General features: G+C 38.2%; 1 protein-coding gene across 4 annotated transcripts; it reads left to right on the forward strand.

Moving 5' to 3' along the window:
- Positions 1 to 669: 669 nt before the first annotated feature.
- On the forward strand, positions 670 to 11,995 carry LOC119556773 (dual specificity protein phosphatase 3). 4 transcript variants are annotated; one of them, XM_037869199.1, is made up of 7 exons: positions 670 to 827; positions 956 to 1,200; positions 7,734 to 7,793; positions 9,302 to 9,471; positions 9,541 to 9,669; positions 10,063 to 10,187; positions 10,861 to 11,995. In XM_037869199.1, exons 2-7 carry the CDS (start codon positions 1,183 to 1,185, stop codon positions 11,064 to 11,066), a joined length of 708 nt encoding a protein of 235 aa, XP_037725127.1. In that variant the 5' UTR covers positions 670 to 827; positions 956 to 1,182; the 3' UTR covers positions 11,067 to 11,995. The 4 variants fall into 4 exon arrangements, with proteins under 4 accessions (XP_037725127.1, XP_037725128.1, XP_037725129.1 ...); XM_037869200.1 differs by having other exon boundaries at positions 10,090 to 10,187; positions 10,861 to 11,066; XM_037869201.1 differs by lacking the exon at positions 7,734 to 7,793.
- Positions 11,996 to 12,661: the final 666 nt, after the last annotated feature.

The following is a 12,661-nucleotide window of genomic DNA, read 5'->3' on the forward strand; positions in this document are numbered from 1 at the left end:
TGGTAACTTCATATGGATACTACTAAACGGGTTAAAATATTTTATTATCCAATGAATATAGCAGAAAGGAGACTCTTTTTTTATGATTGGAACTCATAACTTAATCAGTTTCCATCTGATTGTATTTATCCAGGTAATAACTAGCTGAACTTGGGTTTTGGTGACCCAAAATTAACCGATTTTAAATATATCGTTTTATCTTTGGATGAGTTGTTATTAAGCTAGTTATATTTGGAGTGAGAGGGGAGATATCTTAAGAATAATAATAAACAATCGTAATTTTATATTATGATTCCAAAACATAGAAATCGTTTCATTATTTTTGATGTGGATTATAAGGTTATGGGGTAGTTCTAGGGTACGCGTTCATATTTTGAAAGGGGAGATATCTTAAAAATAATAATGAACAATCGTAGTTTTATATCATGATTCCAAAACATAGAAATCGTTTCATTATTTTTGATGTGGATTATAAGGTTATGGGGTAGTTCTACCGTACTCGTTCATATTTTCTTCGAGTGTACGGAGCGCAGTGCCACGTGCAGAGCGTTTCAAAAGCTTCGGCCCGAAAGAGCGAGCTTTGTTGGGGCGCCTACGTCACAGGGCCGCTTTTTGGGGGGCGGACGAGCTTTCGGCGCCTAGAAAACAACCCCAAAGCGGCACCGCGAATCAGTCGCAAAAAAGTGCCCGTCGCCAGAACGCTGAAAAACAGCAAACAATTAAGACAACTAAATAGATCCGAAATATAAATAGTTATTGAGTGTCAAGAAGCAGCCAAAAGTGAGAGCTGCCGCAGAATCGAATATTTTGAAAGGGAGAGAAAAGAGGTAGCTAACCATTGTTTATTTTATTTTTTTTTTTGGCTGTGAGTGGAGTGTTTTTCGTGTGTGGGTGACTGAAATCTTCTCTTTTTGATCCTAATAATTGTTATTACCATTTACCTGAATCGATCAAGGAAACCGCCGAGAGGATAACGAAAGCGCAGCCCCCGCAAACGTGCGACCCCCTCCATCAGTCCATCAATCCATCAGTCCATTCAGCCAGCACTATTCCCATATCCAGATAGTCCGAATATCGAGAACTGTAGGAGAGAAAGGTGACGAAGGCGCAGGAGAAAGGAGAAAGGAGCAGGATCCAAACACAACCGAAACACAACAAACCCAAAACACACACTCCACAAAGATGTCATGGAGATATGCGGTAAGCGGAAGGACAATGGGGCAAAGCGGGGAAAGTAGGGTTAAAAAAACAAAGAGAGTGGGCGGATAAGGGTGGCGATAAAGTGTACAGAATACTGGAAAAAAAATGCATAAATAACAGAGATCTTAGCTCGAAAATGGAAATTCGGAAATAGTTCGTAGCTAAACAATGTTATATCAAAAAAAATTGGGTTTCTTTTAATTAAAGTGTACAGAATACTGAAAAAAAGAGGAAAAAAATAAATAATAGAGATCTTAACTCAAAAATCGAAATTCGGAAATAGTTTGTAGCTAAACAATGATATATCAAAAAAATTTGGTTTCCTTTAATCAAAAATTGTTTTCTCTCGATAAAATACCCTCCTTATATCAAATTTCTGTGTTTCTTTTAATTTAAAATTGTTTTATCTCGAAATAATACCCTTATTATATCAAATTTCAAATAGAATATTTTTGCAAACAACATTTCTCAGCTCTAAAGCATAAATATAAAGGCCACTTTCCTTTCTGGAAAAGTCTTATTTAAGTTGTTAGCTTTAAAGATTTTGACTAGATATTCGCGCAGTGTAATGACGGGATGGGGGCGTGGCGCAGGCTGGCTTGTCAAGTGCCGCGTGGCAGACTTTTCGACGCTAGCGTCGGGCATCTGTCAAAAACAGCTGATGACGATGGTGACGGCGAGCGCTGATGACCTTGACTCGCCTCAATCTGCGGCCATGTCGTCCTCCCGCTCGGCTGACCCAATTTGGCCACCCTCTTCCGTACCCCCCACTCAACCCCAAGCCACTTCACCTATAACCCACAAGGAACAACGACACAAAAATCAGGCTAAGGAAAATATATAATTTGTTCTATTTTCTGTGGGACTGAGGCCTTGGTACATGTGTGTGCACCACCACCTACCACCCACCGCCCTTTTTGAAGGCCTCTAAATGCAAATGCAAAGTTCAAGTGCCTTTCCAAGGCGTGGCAAGCCCACCACGCCGCCCCCTGCCACCCAAAGAGCCCCACCGAACTGTTCCCAACATGTGGGTCGTTAAATAACCATCTTTGTCTGTGCCTTTTATCGGGCGATTATCCCGGCATTAACTCGGTTTTGGCGCTTCATTTTTTGGGTCACCACTGCACATGGACCTGGGTCGGGGTCACCATTAGAGTTGGGCATGTCCTTGGAGGGGTGAAGATTTCTCTAAAGATTACTGCAGCCTATTTGAAACTAAAATACTTCAAGTTTTCTGGAATTCTTGGGATCCTAGCGAGGTTATCTGGTACAATTTTCTAGTAAAACATTAAAAAAACATTAACAATTTAAAACGTTTCTCACGAATTCGAAAATATATATAAAATAATGTGGCTAAACCTTTTAAAAAATTGGTTATTTTTAAAAATGTATATTAAATATATCTGCTATTCTTCGAGTTAAATATTATTTCAATAGGTGTACTAAGAATATAATTTACTTCGAGTTCCGTTTGTCTATTTTATCTTTGGTTTTCTGTTATCTTTATTTAAAAATGTGACTTAATTAATTACTACATTTTCCCATGGCCTCATGATGGCCAATTAAAATAACAAATGTTTTCAAAAATCAATCAATGCACATGACAGGCAGCCTTAAATGCGTGTTGCAAAAATATGTCAATAAATGGAAAGCCCCCCGACTACTAATTAAAAACTCCCACCCTCGGCAGTTAAACCATCGGGAATTAGCATTAGCCTAACCAAATTAGTGACGCTGCACTGGATTTGATTGACCCAAAAATGCGGATCGGTGGTAATAGGCTTTTGGCACTTGTGGGTTGACTAGAGGAGAGTACTCATACGCCGCTTGGACCAGTTAACTTGATTATAAAATGAGAAAAACGTAAGAATTAAGTGGCCCAAACCAGGAACTTGAGGCCCCGAAATCGAATGCAAAAACCTAATGAATTCAGGAGGCAGTGAAGCGAATTAAGTTGGTGGCTCAAATTAATTGCTCGGCTTCCGTGTAATGGCCATTGTGAAGTGCTGTAAGGCCCATGGCTGATAAACATATATAGGTGCTTACTGTACTGCCAGTATATAAGCCCCCGAGCTTAGCAAAATGTCAATGTCATCGCCGTTTTCCGCTGCCAGTGCTGCTGGCTCAGTGTCAAGCCCATCGGGAGCGCTAATTGAACAATCGATAGAGTACTGTATCTGTGTAGACCCACATATTATACGTGTATCGTAGGTAAATACTATATATAGCCGCTTTGTGCCGATATTGTGGGCGTGTCGCATCGCAGCTGTTGCGCCTGATTGAGCAGAAGGCGAAAGGCAAACGCTTGAGCTGCACTGCGAAAAAAACTCCAGATCTCCTGAGATGGGGTGTATTTCAATTCTACAATAGGAGTCTATACAGTTTTGGAATTTATAAGCTTATAAATCACACAAATGTAATCTATTCGTGGTATATTTTTAAATATAAAAATTTAATGTCTGGAAATATGCATTACAAAATTTAAAAGCCGCGGAAAAATGGTTGATAGTGATCATATAATTCTAACATACCATATAAAATATCAACAATTAATGTACCTACATTCATAAAAGTACAAAGACTTAAAAACACCTAATAAGGCGTATATTTCTTTTCTAATTTATATTCTATTCTTATTTCTGTGAAGTTTTAAGAAAGCATTTTTATATATACCTACATATTGTCTTTAAAATTATTCAGAAGTGTATAAGATCCTAACTTCATAAGCACGTAGATATTTGAAACCCAGAAGTAAACATTTATATCCAGCTAAAAGCATTTGATGCTTTAATTTAGGTAGGGTTTTATTAGTTTTTGAAAATCCTGAAAAATATTTGGGTATTCTAAGAACTCAGAAATATTTTTAAGCAAAAGGGGCTACCAATTTTCTCTGAGTGGTAGCTGCGGCAGAAGCTGAACTCAAAAGCGGCGACTTGAAAGCGTTTCCCCATTTGGACCGAGCTAGAAACCCACCCAAAATGGGGGAAGCGTTATTCTCAAGCTCAAGGTCAATCGGCGATCTGTTGTCGGCCTTGGGAAATGGGAGAGATAATCGTATATGGGAAAAGTATGTGAAGATATTAGATACAATATATCAAATAGTCAAAAATCCCTACATATTACTGAATATCATAAAAGTCTTATTAATTTCTATAATCTTAATGGAGAATATATCTGTATAGCAGTCCCTGAACCTTTAATTTCCCACTTGTAAGCTGCATAAATTTGTGAATGACAGGCAGACAGCTATATGATGGGATAGTCGCATATATCTTTCCCAACCCATAAACGTGCCCGCCTTAAAAGGCAAATTAAGCATCCTCTGAATTGCGCATTTAATTGAAATTTAGTTTTGCAATGTGGCAAATTGTTTTGTTTTGGCTTCGTTTCATGACTTGCTGGCTGCCAAAGTTTTTCGCGCTCAATGTTGGGAAATCAGCTGAGGAATGTCTCTTTCAGTTTTCTGTTTTTTTCATAATTATCTGGGGAATTTTGTTTACATTTTCCTTAGTTTTTCGGGGGATTGGGGGCATTCCACGTTGGTTCGTTGACTGTTTAATCAATAACAAAAAAAGTTACTGCAGAATACTACTGGCTTGCATGTCAATGCGATTTGCATTTGTCGAGTGCCCAAAAACTATGCAGATTATGCAGATATACAGATAACTATGTATCTATACTTTGTATATGTGTCACACTTATATGTATAGATTTATCAATGCCATTGGCCAGACGAAAAAAAGAAGGAAAGCTTGTAAATTTCCTTTTGGTCGAAAATTAATTGTTGCTCTTGATTTTGCTGTGCTTTAATTTCCAACATTTTCAGCCGAGCATTTTCACACTTGAAAAATGATTTTAGGAAAATTGTTTTTCGCCATTTTTTCCTCGCTCTCGTATTTCTATTTCTGGGAATTCCTCTGCCCCAAGGCCAAGCAAGTAAATCGCGAATGAATTACAAAAAGTTTTGATAAATATATCTATGGAAAATGTCCGCCGATGCTTGTATACTGTGTTCCATTAAAAAATATAGTAAACAGTTGTTGTATGCTGAGAAGTATTGGAGAATTTTTGATTTCTAATCACTAAAAAGTTTTTTCATTCAATAAAAAAGTGTATATATAGTGTTCATATTTTAAAACCATCTTCTTATCCTACATTTCTGTAGGTTTTTATTTTGTATGTTTGAATTTTGGATTTGTTATAAAAGAAGAATTAAATATTTTACTTGAGATATTTAATTCTGAGTAATAGTAAACAAAAGGTTATATTTAAAAAAAACTGTGTTAACCTAAATTACTTTTGGCTTATATTTTATTTTAGTGTTTTATAAATTATTAGTGATTTGTTCCGATCAAATATTTAACTTAAATTGTATTATCTTGAAAACCTCGACAGTGGTAAAGCTTATATTTAAAACCACCTTCTTATCCTAAATGGTTTTTATTTTATTTCGTGTTTTAAATATTACGATCTATTACATAAATGTCAAATATATAATCAAATACTAGATTCTAGATTCTAGATTCTAGATTCTAGATTCCCTTTCTAGAAAACATGATTTATGATGTATATATAAAAAATTACATCGAAAATACCTGGTTCTAAAGACTAAAGAGTGGTTTTATAACTAAGGCAGCACCACTTAATAATAGTAAAAGGCGAGCTCGCAAGGCTGACCGCATAATTTCCTTTCACGTCCTTTCTTAGTGGGCTTAGTTTATTTAGCTGATTGCATTGTCTGGCCGCATTCCCCCACCCCGCCTCCATGAAACTTTCCATCATGCCCCACATTGTTGCACTGTGGCATTGTTTTTCCATTTTCCATTTAGCCTGCTGCACTTCCTGCAGATATCGAAGGCAAACGAGAACTGTGTCAGCCCAGGGGTCAAGCAGGGGCCCAACTGTTGCCACCTGCAAGCCGCAACATGTGGAGCGGATGTGGGTCAAATGGGAGACGTGGCTGTGCATGTGGCTGACCTGACCCACCCAGCGGTGCCAAAGGACATCAATCGCAATCGAAACGAGATTATGACGTCCTTTAAGTGGCTGCAGTGTGTGGGAGCCCCCGTTATGAACTAGTTTATATTGCCCGGGGGTAACAGAAATTAAAACGAGATTGATACAGCCTTTGGAAAAGAGTTCGATACACGGGAAAATATTTTTTAAAAAATTCTGATCCTTAAAATATTGTTGGTTTTTAATCCATTTTTTCAAACGCCATTTTTTTAAATCCTTAAAATTTGTATTGAAAATGAGCTCCTAAAAGTACATTCTATAAATTGTTTTGATTATTTTAAAAGTTGAATAAATTTTATAGATTTCTTGGTAGATATATTAAAGATATTTAGTAACTGATTGAATTAATTTAAAAAGGTCAGAGGCAACCTGAATTGTTATACTATCTAAATTATGAAAATGTTGTAAAGATTTTCTTCCAGATTGCCATGACTTTTAAAAATAAATCCTGCCAGTTATTCAAAAATCAAACAAGTGTCAAAAGGCCTTAATCTCCTTAGATGCATTTTACTTACATTTACTTATCATTCAAAGCAAATAAATTGAAATCGGTAGAAATGTTTTAAGTGGCCCTCTCCCAGTTTCCCCCTCATATAGAACACACACCTCTCAGGTATTTTGGCCCCTTCGCTGTCGACTGCTTTCAATGCGGCTATAATAAGATACGAACGCTTTCAAAGTTGCCAATAGATTCACTCACACGAATCGCTCAGACATCTGGGGGTGGGGGTTTATCGGAATGGGAATGGAAATGCCATATAGATGCCACGACTATATATCTGTATATGCTGGCGATTAGACGGGCCACCGTTCCAACAACATTCAATCATGCCAGTGTTTTCCACTCGCTTTTCGATTTTGTTTCCATTTGGCTTGCATTTTTTTCGTGCCTTGTTTCGTATCTGGTATTTTGTGTATTTTCCCCCTTTGGATTTGTCGTGTCCAGCTAATTGTCTTGTCATGCGGGCCTCACTCATCTTTATATATATATATATATCTATATATGCATCTATAGTATATATTGGGGGGATCGGATCGGGGGCGTGGGATGAGTCACAGACAAGAAACTCGTAGCTGGGTTCCACTTGCTCCAATATATCTATGTGTTTTCTCTTTACACAATTCTCGTTCGTTTGTTTTTCACTGTACATCATCGGTGAGTAATTTTTTTTTTCTTTCTATCAAGTATTTTTAGATGCAAATCAGTGGGCGGGGAGTGGGCGGTCGGGAGTGGGTGGGCGGTAGCGTATTTTTCTTGGCAAGGGGGACAAGGTCAAGGCGCGCAGCTTCGCACTCACCTGAGCAAAAGCTTTCCCTCTATTTCCGTTTCCACCTAATATAGCCCACGTTTCTCTCTTTTACCAGATATTTTCCGTATTGTATTACCCTTAGCAAAAATATCTATTACTAAAGGTCATTAATTGATATGCCAAAGGGAAGCTTAACGAGCTAGTTATTTTATATCTTTAATACTCTATTTACCCTATTACACAAGTATTTATAATCATTTTTTTCAGCTTCTCACAGACAGATACAGCAGCAGCATCGGCGATAGATATAGTCCCCACTATTATCAGGTTTGTCCTGCTGCCAGAGAAAATAAATAAAGCTTTGCATGAGGTTTTCTAAATGTGGATACCATGTTTCTGTTTTTAAATTGTGCTGTCCCGAGTGCTTCCAAAGTTAGAGTTCCCATAACTAACCAATGTTGAAAACTAATTTCGCGCAAACTATAACACTCGTATCTGGCGGATATATGGGCCACGGCGAAAATAATGCTATACATAATCGCCACATTTTGTGCGCTTTTCATCAACAGATTTAGAACAATTAACCCACACACACCTTGCGCCGACCAGAATCTCAGATGCTATATATAAAAGACGTCTTCGCCGAGAGCTATATGCCATAGATCAGTCACAATAGATCAAGCCAAATGTTGGGCAAAATGTGAAAGAACTCTGGCGACAGATGCTTAAAATGATATATATATTTAATTTTTTCCCTCGATACCGCCGTCGTTTCTCTCATTTTCATTTTCAGGGTCGCATGCCGCGACAAAAAGCAAAAGTTTCCGAAACGTGAACACCTATCCACCGCCCCCCTCGTCCTCGAGATTATAATATTATGACAAGTCAGACAGTCGATAGCCAACAAAATGGTATCAAAAAGGGAAAACAAAATATAAGATACAAAACAACACAAAAGGCAAGACAAAGTTTTCACTTTCTGTCCCTGAAATTGTCAGACAACGAACTGTATATATATATACATATAAGGCGGAACCCTCTGGGGCGACCTCCCCTTATCCGTCTGATTTGTCATCTTTTGTAACCAAATTGCGACCTTCGCCTTTGCCATAAATCTGCAAGGCTAGGCATTTTAGTTCCTGTTTTTTTTTTTTGGCAATTGGCGCTAGGACTGTGATGTCATATGAAGTAGGGGGGGGATTCCTTAGAAGGCTGCCAAAAATTTCCACAAAATCTAATTACCGAAGGACTTTTAAGTAATGGTAAATCGATTTTGCAAATACCTATTTACAGAGTTCCCTTTTAATGAAAAGCTCTAATGGCAGCTTAAATACAGTGATCGGCCTCAGGATAAAAACATGCTTTAAAAATACTTTGTATGATCCTTAGACCAATGCTGCGAATTACCCGATCTTTATTTTTTTTATATTTTGATATTATAAACTTTTGCTGGCCGCAGTTAGCTTCCTTTCTTGTTCACTATAAGGTGATAAAAAATAATACATTTGAATTGCTTTAATCTTTTAAGGGAGAGAAATTGAAAAATGCAATTTATAGTATCTATTTACATTATTGGATGGCAACAATTGTGTGTGTAAATTTTGCTGCTAATAATCATTCTGGGTGATGAAATTGGATAGGTCTTTGAATCAGAAATGTGAGTTCCTAGGACTGGAATAGTTTTCAGGCGCCTAAGAGCTTTGTCAACCGAGAGCTTACTACTAACACCTGGTTAGCCTGTGAATTGTTTGGTTTCTGTGTAAACATGTCGCTGTTGTCTTGAATACTTGGCTTCCACTTACTGATCCTTGTGTATAATTTGAAACCCATTGCAGTCGCCCAGCCGCATGGAGACCTCCGAACAGACCACTGGCCGCCAGCTGCAGCGAGTCCTGCACTACTCGATGGCTCCTAGCCGGGCACTTCCAGGACTCCGGCGCGCCGAGTGCGCCATCCACGACGTAGACTGTGATGAGGTCTATCCGGGCATCTACATTGGCGATGCGTAAGTGCTCTATCCATCCCATCCCCCAAAATATCTCTTTCAACAATGATATACCCCCTCCTATTCCAGTGCGGCGGCCAAAAACAAAACCTATCTGAGAATGATGGGCATCACCCATGTCCTGAACGCGGCCGAGGGATGTCGCTATGGTCAGGTGGACACCGGACACAGTTACTACCGGGATATGCCCAGCATCAGGTGAGTCCCACGCTCCGATCTATATAATCCCCCAATCCCCAATTGCTGAACCGACAAGAGGCAACAACATGAACAATCGAAAGGAATGCAAATTCTCCAAAAACTTTCGCTCAAAATTTGTTCATATTTTGTTTTGACTCGCATACAGTTTTAATTTTAATTTTGCACCTACACTATTTTATGTCACACATTTCGAAATTTCTTTGAAAAAATATTCCTATTTTTCTTTCTCTTTTTTTATCTCTCCTACGCACTCGTAAATACCATTTTTGTACCATTATTCCATTACACATTACCATTATATTGCAATCAAAAACAACATCTCATCTCGATTTTGGCTCAACTTTGTTGTTGCTGTTTGTTGTGTACTGTGTGTGTTTGTTTGTGCGATAGACGCAACCATAAGGATTGTGTTTTTAGGTACATGGGCTTCCCCATGGTCGATGCCCCAACGACGGACATCTCACGGTATTTCTACGTGGCCTCCAAGTTCATCGACAGCGCCATCAGCAGCGGCGGTAAGTGGTGAGGTAATGGGTCCGGAGTAAGCAGCGTTAATAAAAATTTAGAAAAATTTTCAATTCGGTTAGCCAGAATCAAAAAAGTCCACTGTCTCTCAGTACTTAACAAAGTTATAATGCTCAAAAATATGTTTTTGGTGACCCCAACATATTTAAAATCTAAATTAGTTTACTAACTGGTGATTCTAAATGTTTTGAATTTTCTAAATGAGCTGAACATACAGAATGTACAATGTTATAATTCTTATAAAGATGCGTTTGGTGACCCCAAAATCAATACTTCCTTGCTGTAAGGTGACCCAGACCTTCATTTTTCAGTCTTTAAGATAAAGTTTTAAAATGTAATTTTTGAATGGCAATGTCTCTAAAGATTACACAGTAATCATTGAATTCACAAGCTCAAGCTAAAATCAATTTATGAGCTTAGTAAACCATCTCTCTAAACTAAAGTTCAGACCTCAAGAATTTATTGACATTTAAGTATATGCAAGCTTATTCCGGATCGTTTAAGCCAGCGGTCGGCATGCAGTACCGCTGTTGTACACTGTTTGTGTGGCGGCACGGAGCGAACAGAGCTTTGCCCGCTCAATCGAAAGCTGCCGACCGCTGGATTACTCTAATGACAACCCTTTAGAAGAACTCCCTACTAATCAGTTTTCTTTTCTAACAGGCAAGATCCTGGTCCACTGCCTGGTGGGCATGTCCCGATCGGCCACCTGTGTGCTGGCCTACCTGATGATCTGCCGGAAGATGTCGGCGGTGGACGCGATACGCACGGTGCGGATGAGGCGCGATATCCGGCCCAACGATGGATTCCTGCAGCAATTGGCCGATCTGGATATGGAGCTCAAGCGCAAGAACCTGTATCCCTATTAGTGGGACTTACTGGGCAATTGACGGGGAGCCTGAGATACAACCAAAGATCCAAGAGAGGAACATGGGGGAATGCGGCGCGGTTCTTGAGAGGATCCGGCAACTAAACCAAAATAAGAATATTATTATGAAATGCAAAATGAAATCGTTGTTCTGAAAAAATTGAAGCCTACAAAGCTAACGACTTATAATGGTAACTTGGTCTTCTGATATATAAACTGTTCATCCCCAAAACTGTATAATCGCAGCATACCCATATTGTAGAACTAATATACACATATATATATATACAACCAGCCAGAAGGGAATCAAGTTATCTCCACTCTCACGAAAAAGAAAACACACTCACTCGATAACACACACTTAGAGACCTAGATTGGTAGAGCCACGATCGAAGCAATACGAGGCGATCGACCTATATACCTTGCCTATACCTAGAAATACAGATTTATATACATGTATTCCGGACCCACATCCATCCGTATTTTTTCTAAGGCTCATCTGTGTTAACGTTCTGTTCCATCTCCATCTCCATCACCATCCCCATTTCCATACCAATCCCCCATCTGCAAAAGCAATCCCGACTCTTCCATCCTCAACAAATGTCTACATATATAGGAAGAAAGAGCTGAAACTAGATCATGAACAATGTTTGCGGACACAAACGTAACCAGATGCATATATACTGATATATAACTGTGTAACGGATATACAAGCATGCGTTATATACACCTATACCATATATACTATATACACCCAGGGTGGACAATGTAATAAAACCAAATTCATATTTTCTAGAAAATGTACGATGTTTAAGAGCAGACAAAACAAATAACTAAACCAAATCAAATGAGCAGAACAAGTAACTAAAAACTAAAACTATACTTAAGAAGTGATTAATAATAAAAAAACAAAACAAAACTAAAACAAAATCATTTGCAAATTTCATGTGCAGTGGACTTTAGTGAACCATTTAAGGTAGATTTGTTTTTTACTTTTGGTGGGAAATTCTTTTGGTGCACAATATTCAATCATCAGAATTTTGAAATAAAATATTTTTTCTTTTTAGACTTAATCCTTTTCTTTTCCTAGTTCTAAAAAAAATTATGGCACTCACAACTTAGTCTCAAAGCAAACAAAAATCCTGAAAATGTATTTGGCATTTAATTTTTGTAGATTTATTGATAAATTTGAAAAAATCAACCACAATATAATGGTACAAAATATAACCATATAGTAATTTAAAAAAATACCATTATATTTGATCTAGCTTATGTTTACAATAGAATAGAAAAGAGTACTGTTTGTAAACTTGTTGAGAGTATGGAAATGGATCGTATTACTTAAATAGTTCCAGTTCTTAAATCACTTCGAACTCTCTCGGCGAAGTGTGAAGGAAATTGAATTCGATTTCCCTCAGTTCCCACCCATTCTCCACCGATCTATCTATCCGATGGTGTTGTGGGGTCTCGGGCATTAGCTGCGCCTGCTAAATGCCTGGAAACACCTGCAGAGGCATCTTCTTATCGAGGCTCTGGGCTCACCAGGCTCACCTCTGTGCGTAATTAAAACAGATGATATTGGCTACCTGGAACTGG

Source organism: Drosophila subpulchrella, chromosome X, assembly GCF_014743375.2.
Source record: "Drosophila subpulchrella strain 33 F10 #4 breed RU33 chromosome X, RU_Dsub_v1.1 Primary Assembly, whole genome shotgun sequence".
NCBI classification, from domain to species: Eukaryota; Metazoa; Arthropoda; class Insecta; order Diptera; family Drosophilidae; genus Drosophila; species Drosophila subpulchrella.

What these genes read in the sequence shown, in the direction of transcription:
- LOC119556773 (XM_037869199.1), top strand. An exon ending in GGCATCTACATTGGCGATGC is followed by an intron (nt 9,472 to 9,540) that starts GTAAGTGCTCTA and finishes CTCCTATTCCAG; the next exon opens with TGCGGCGGCCAAAAACAAAA. An exon ending in CGGGATATGCCCAGCATCAG is followed by an intron (nt 9,670 to 10,062) that starts GTGAGTCCCACG and finishes TTTGTGCGATAG; the next exon opens with ACGCAACCATAAGGATTGTG.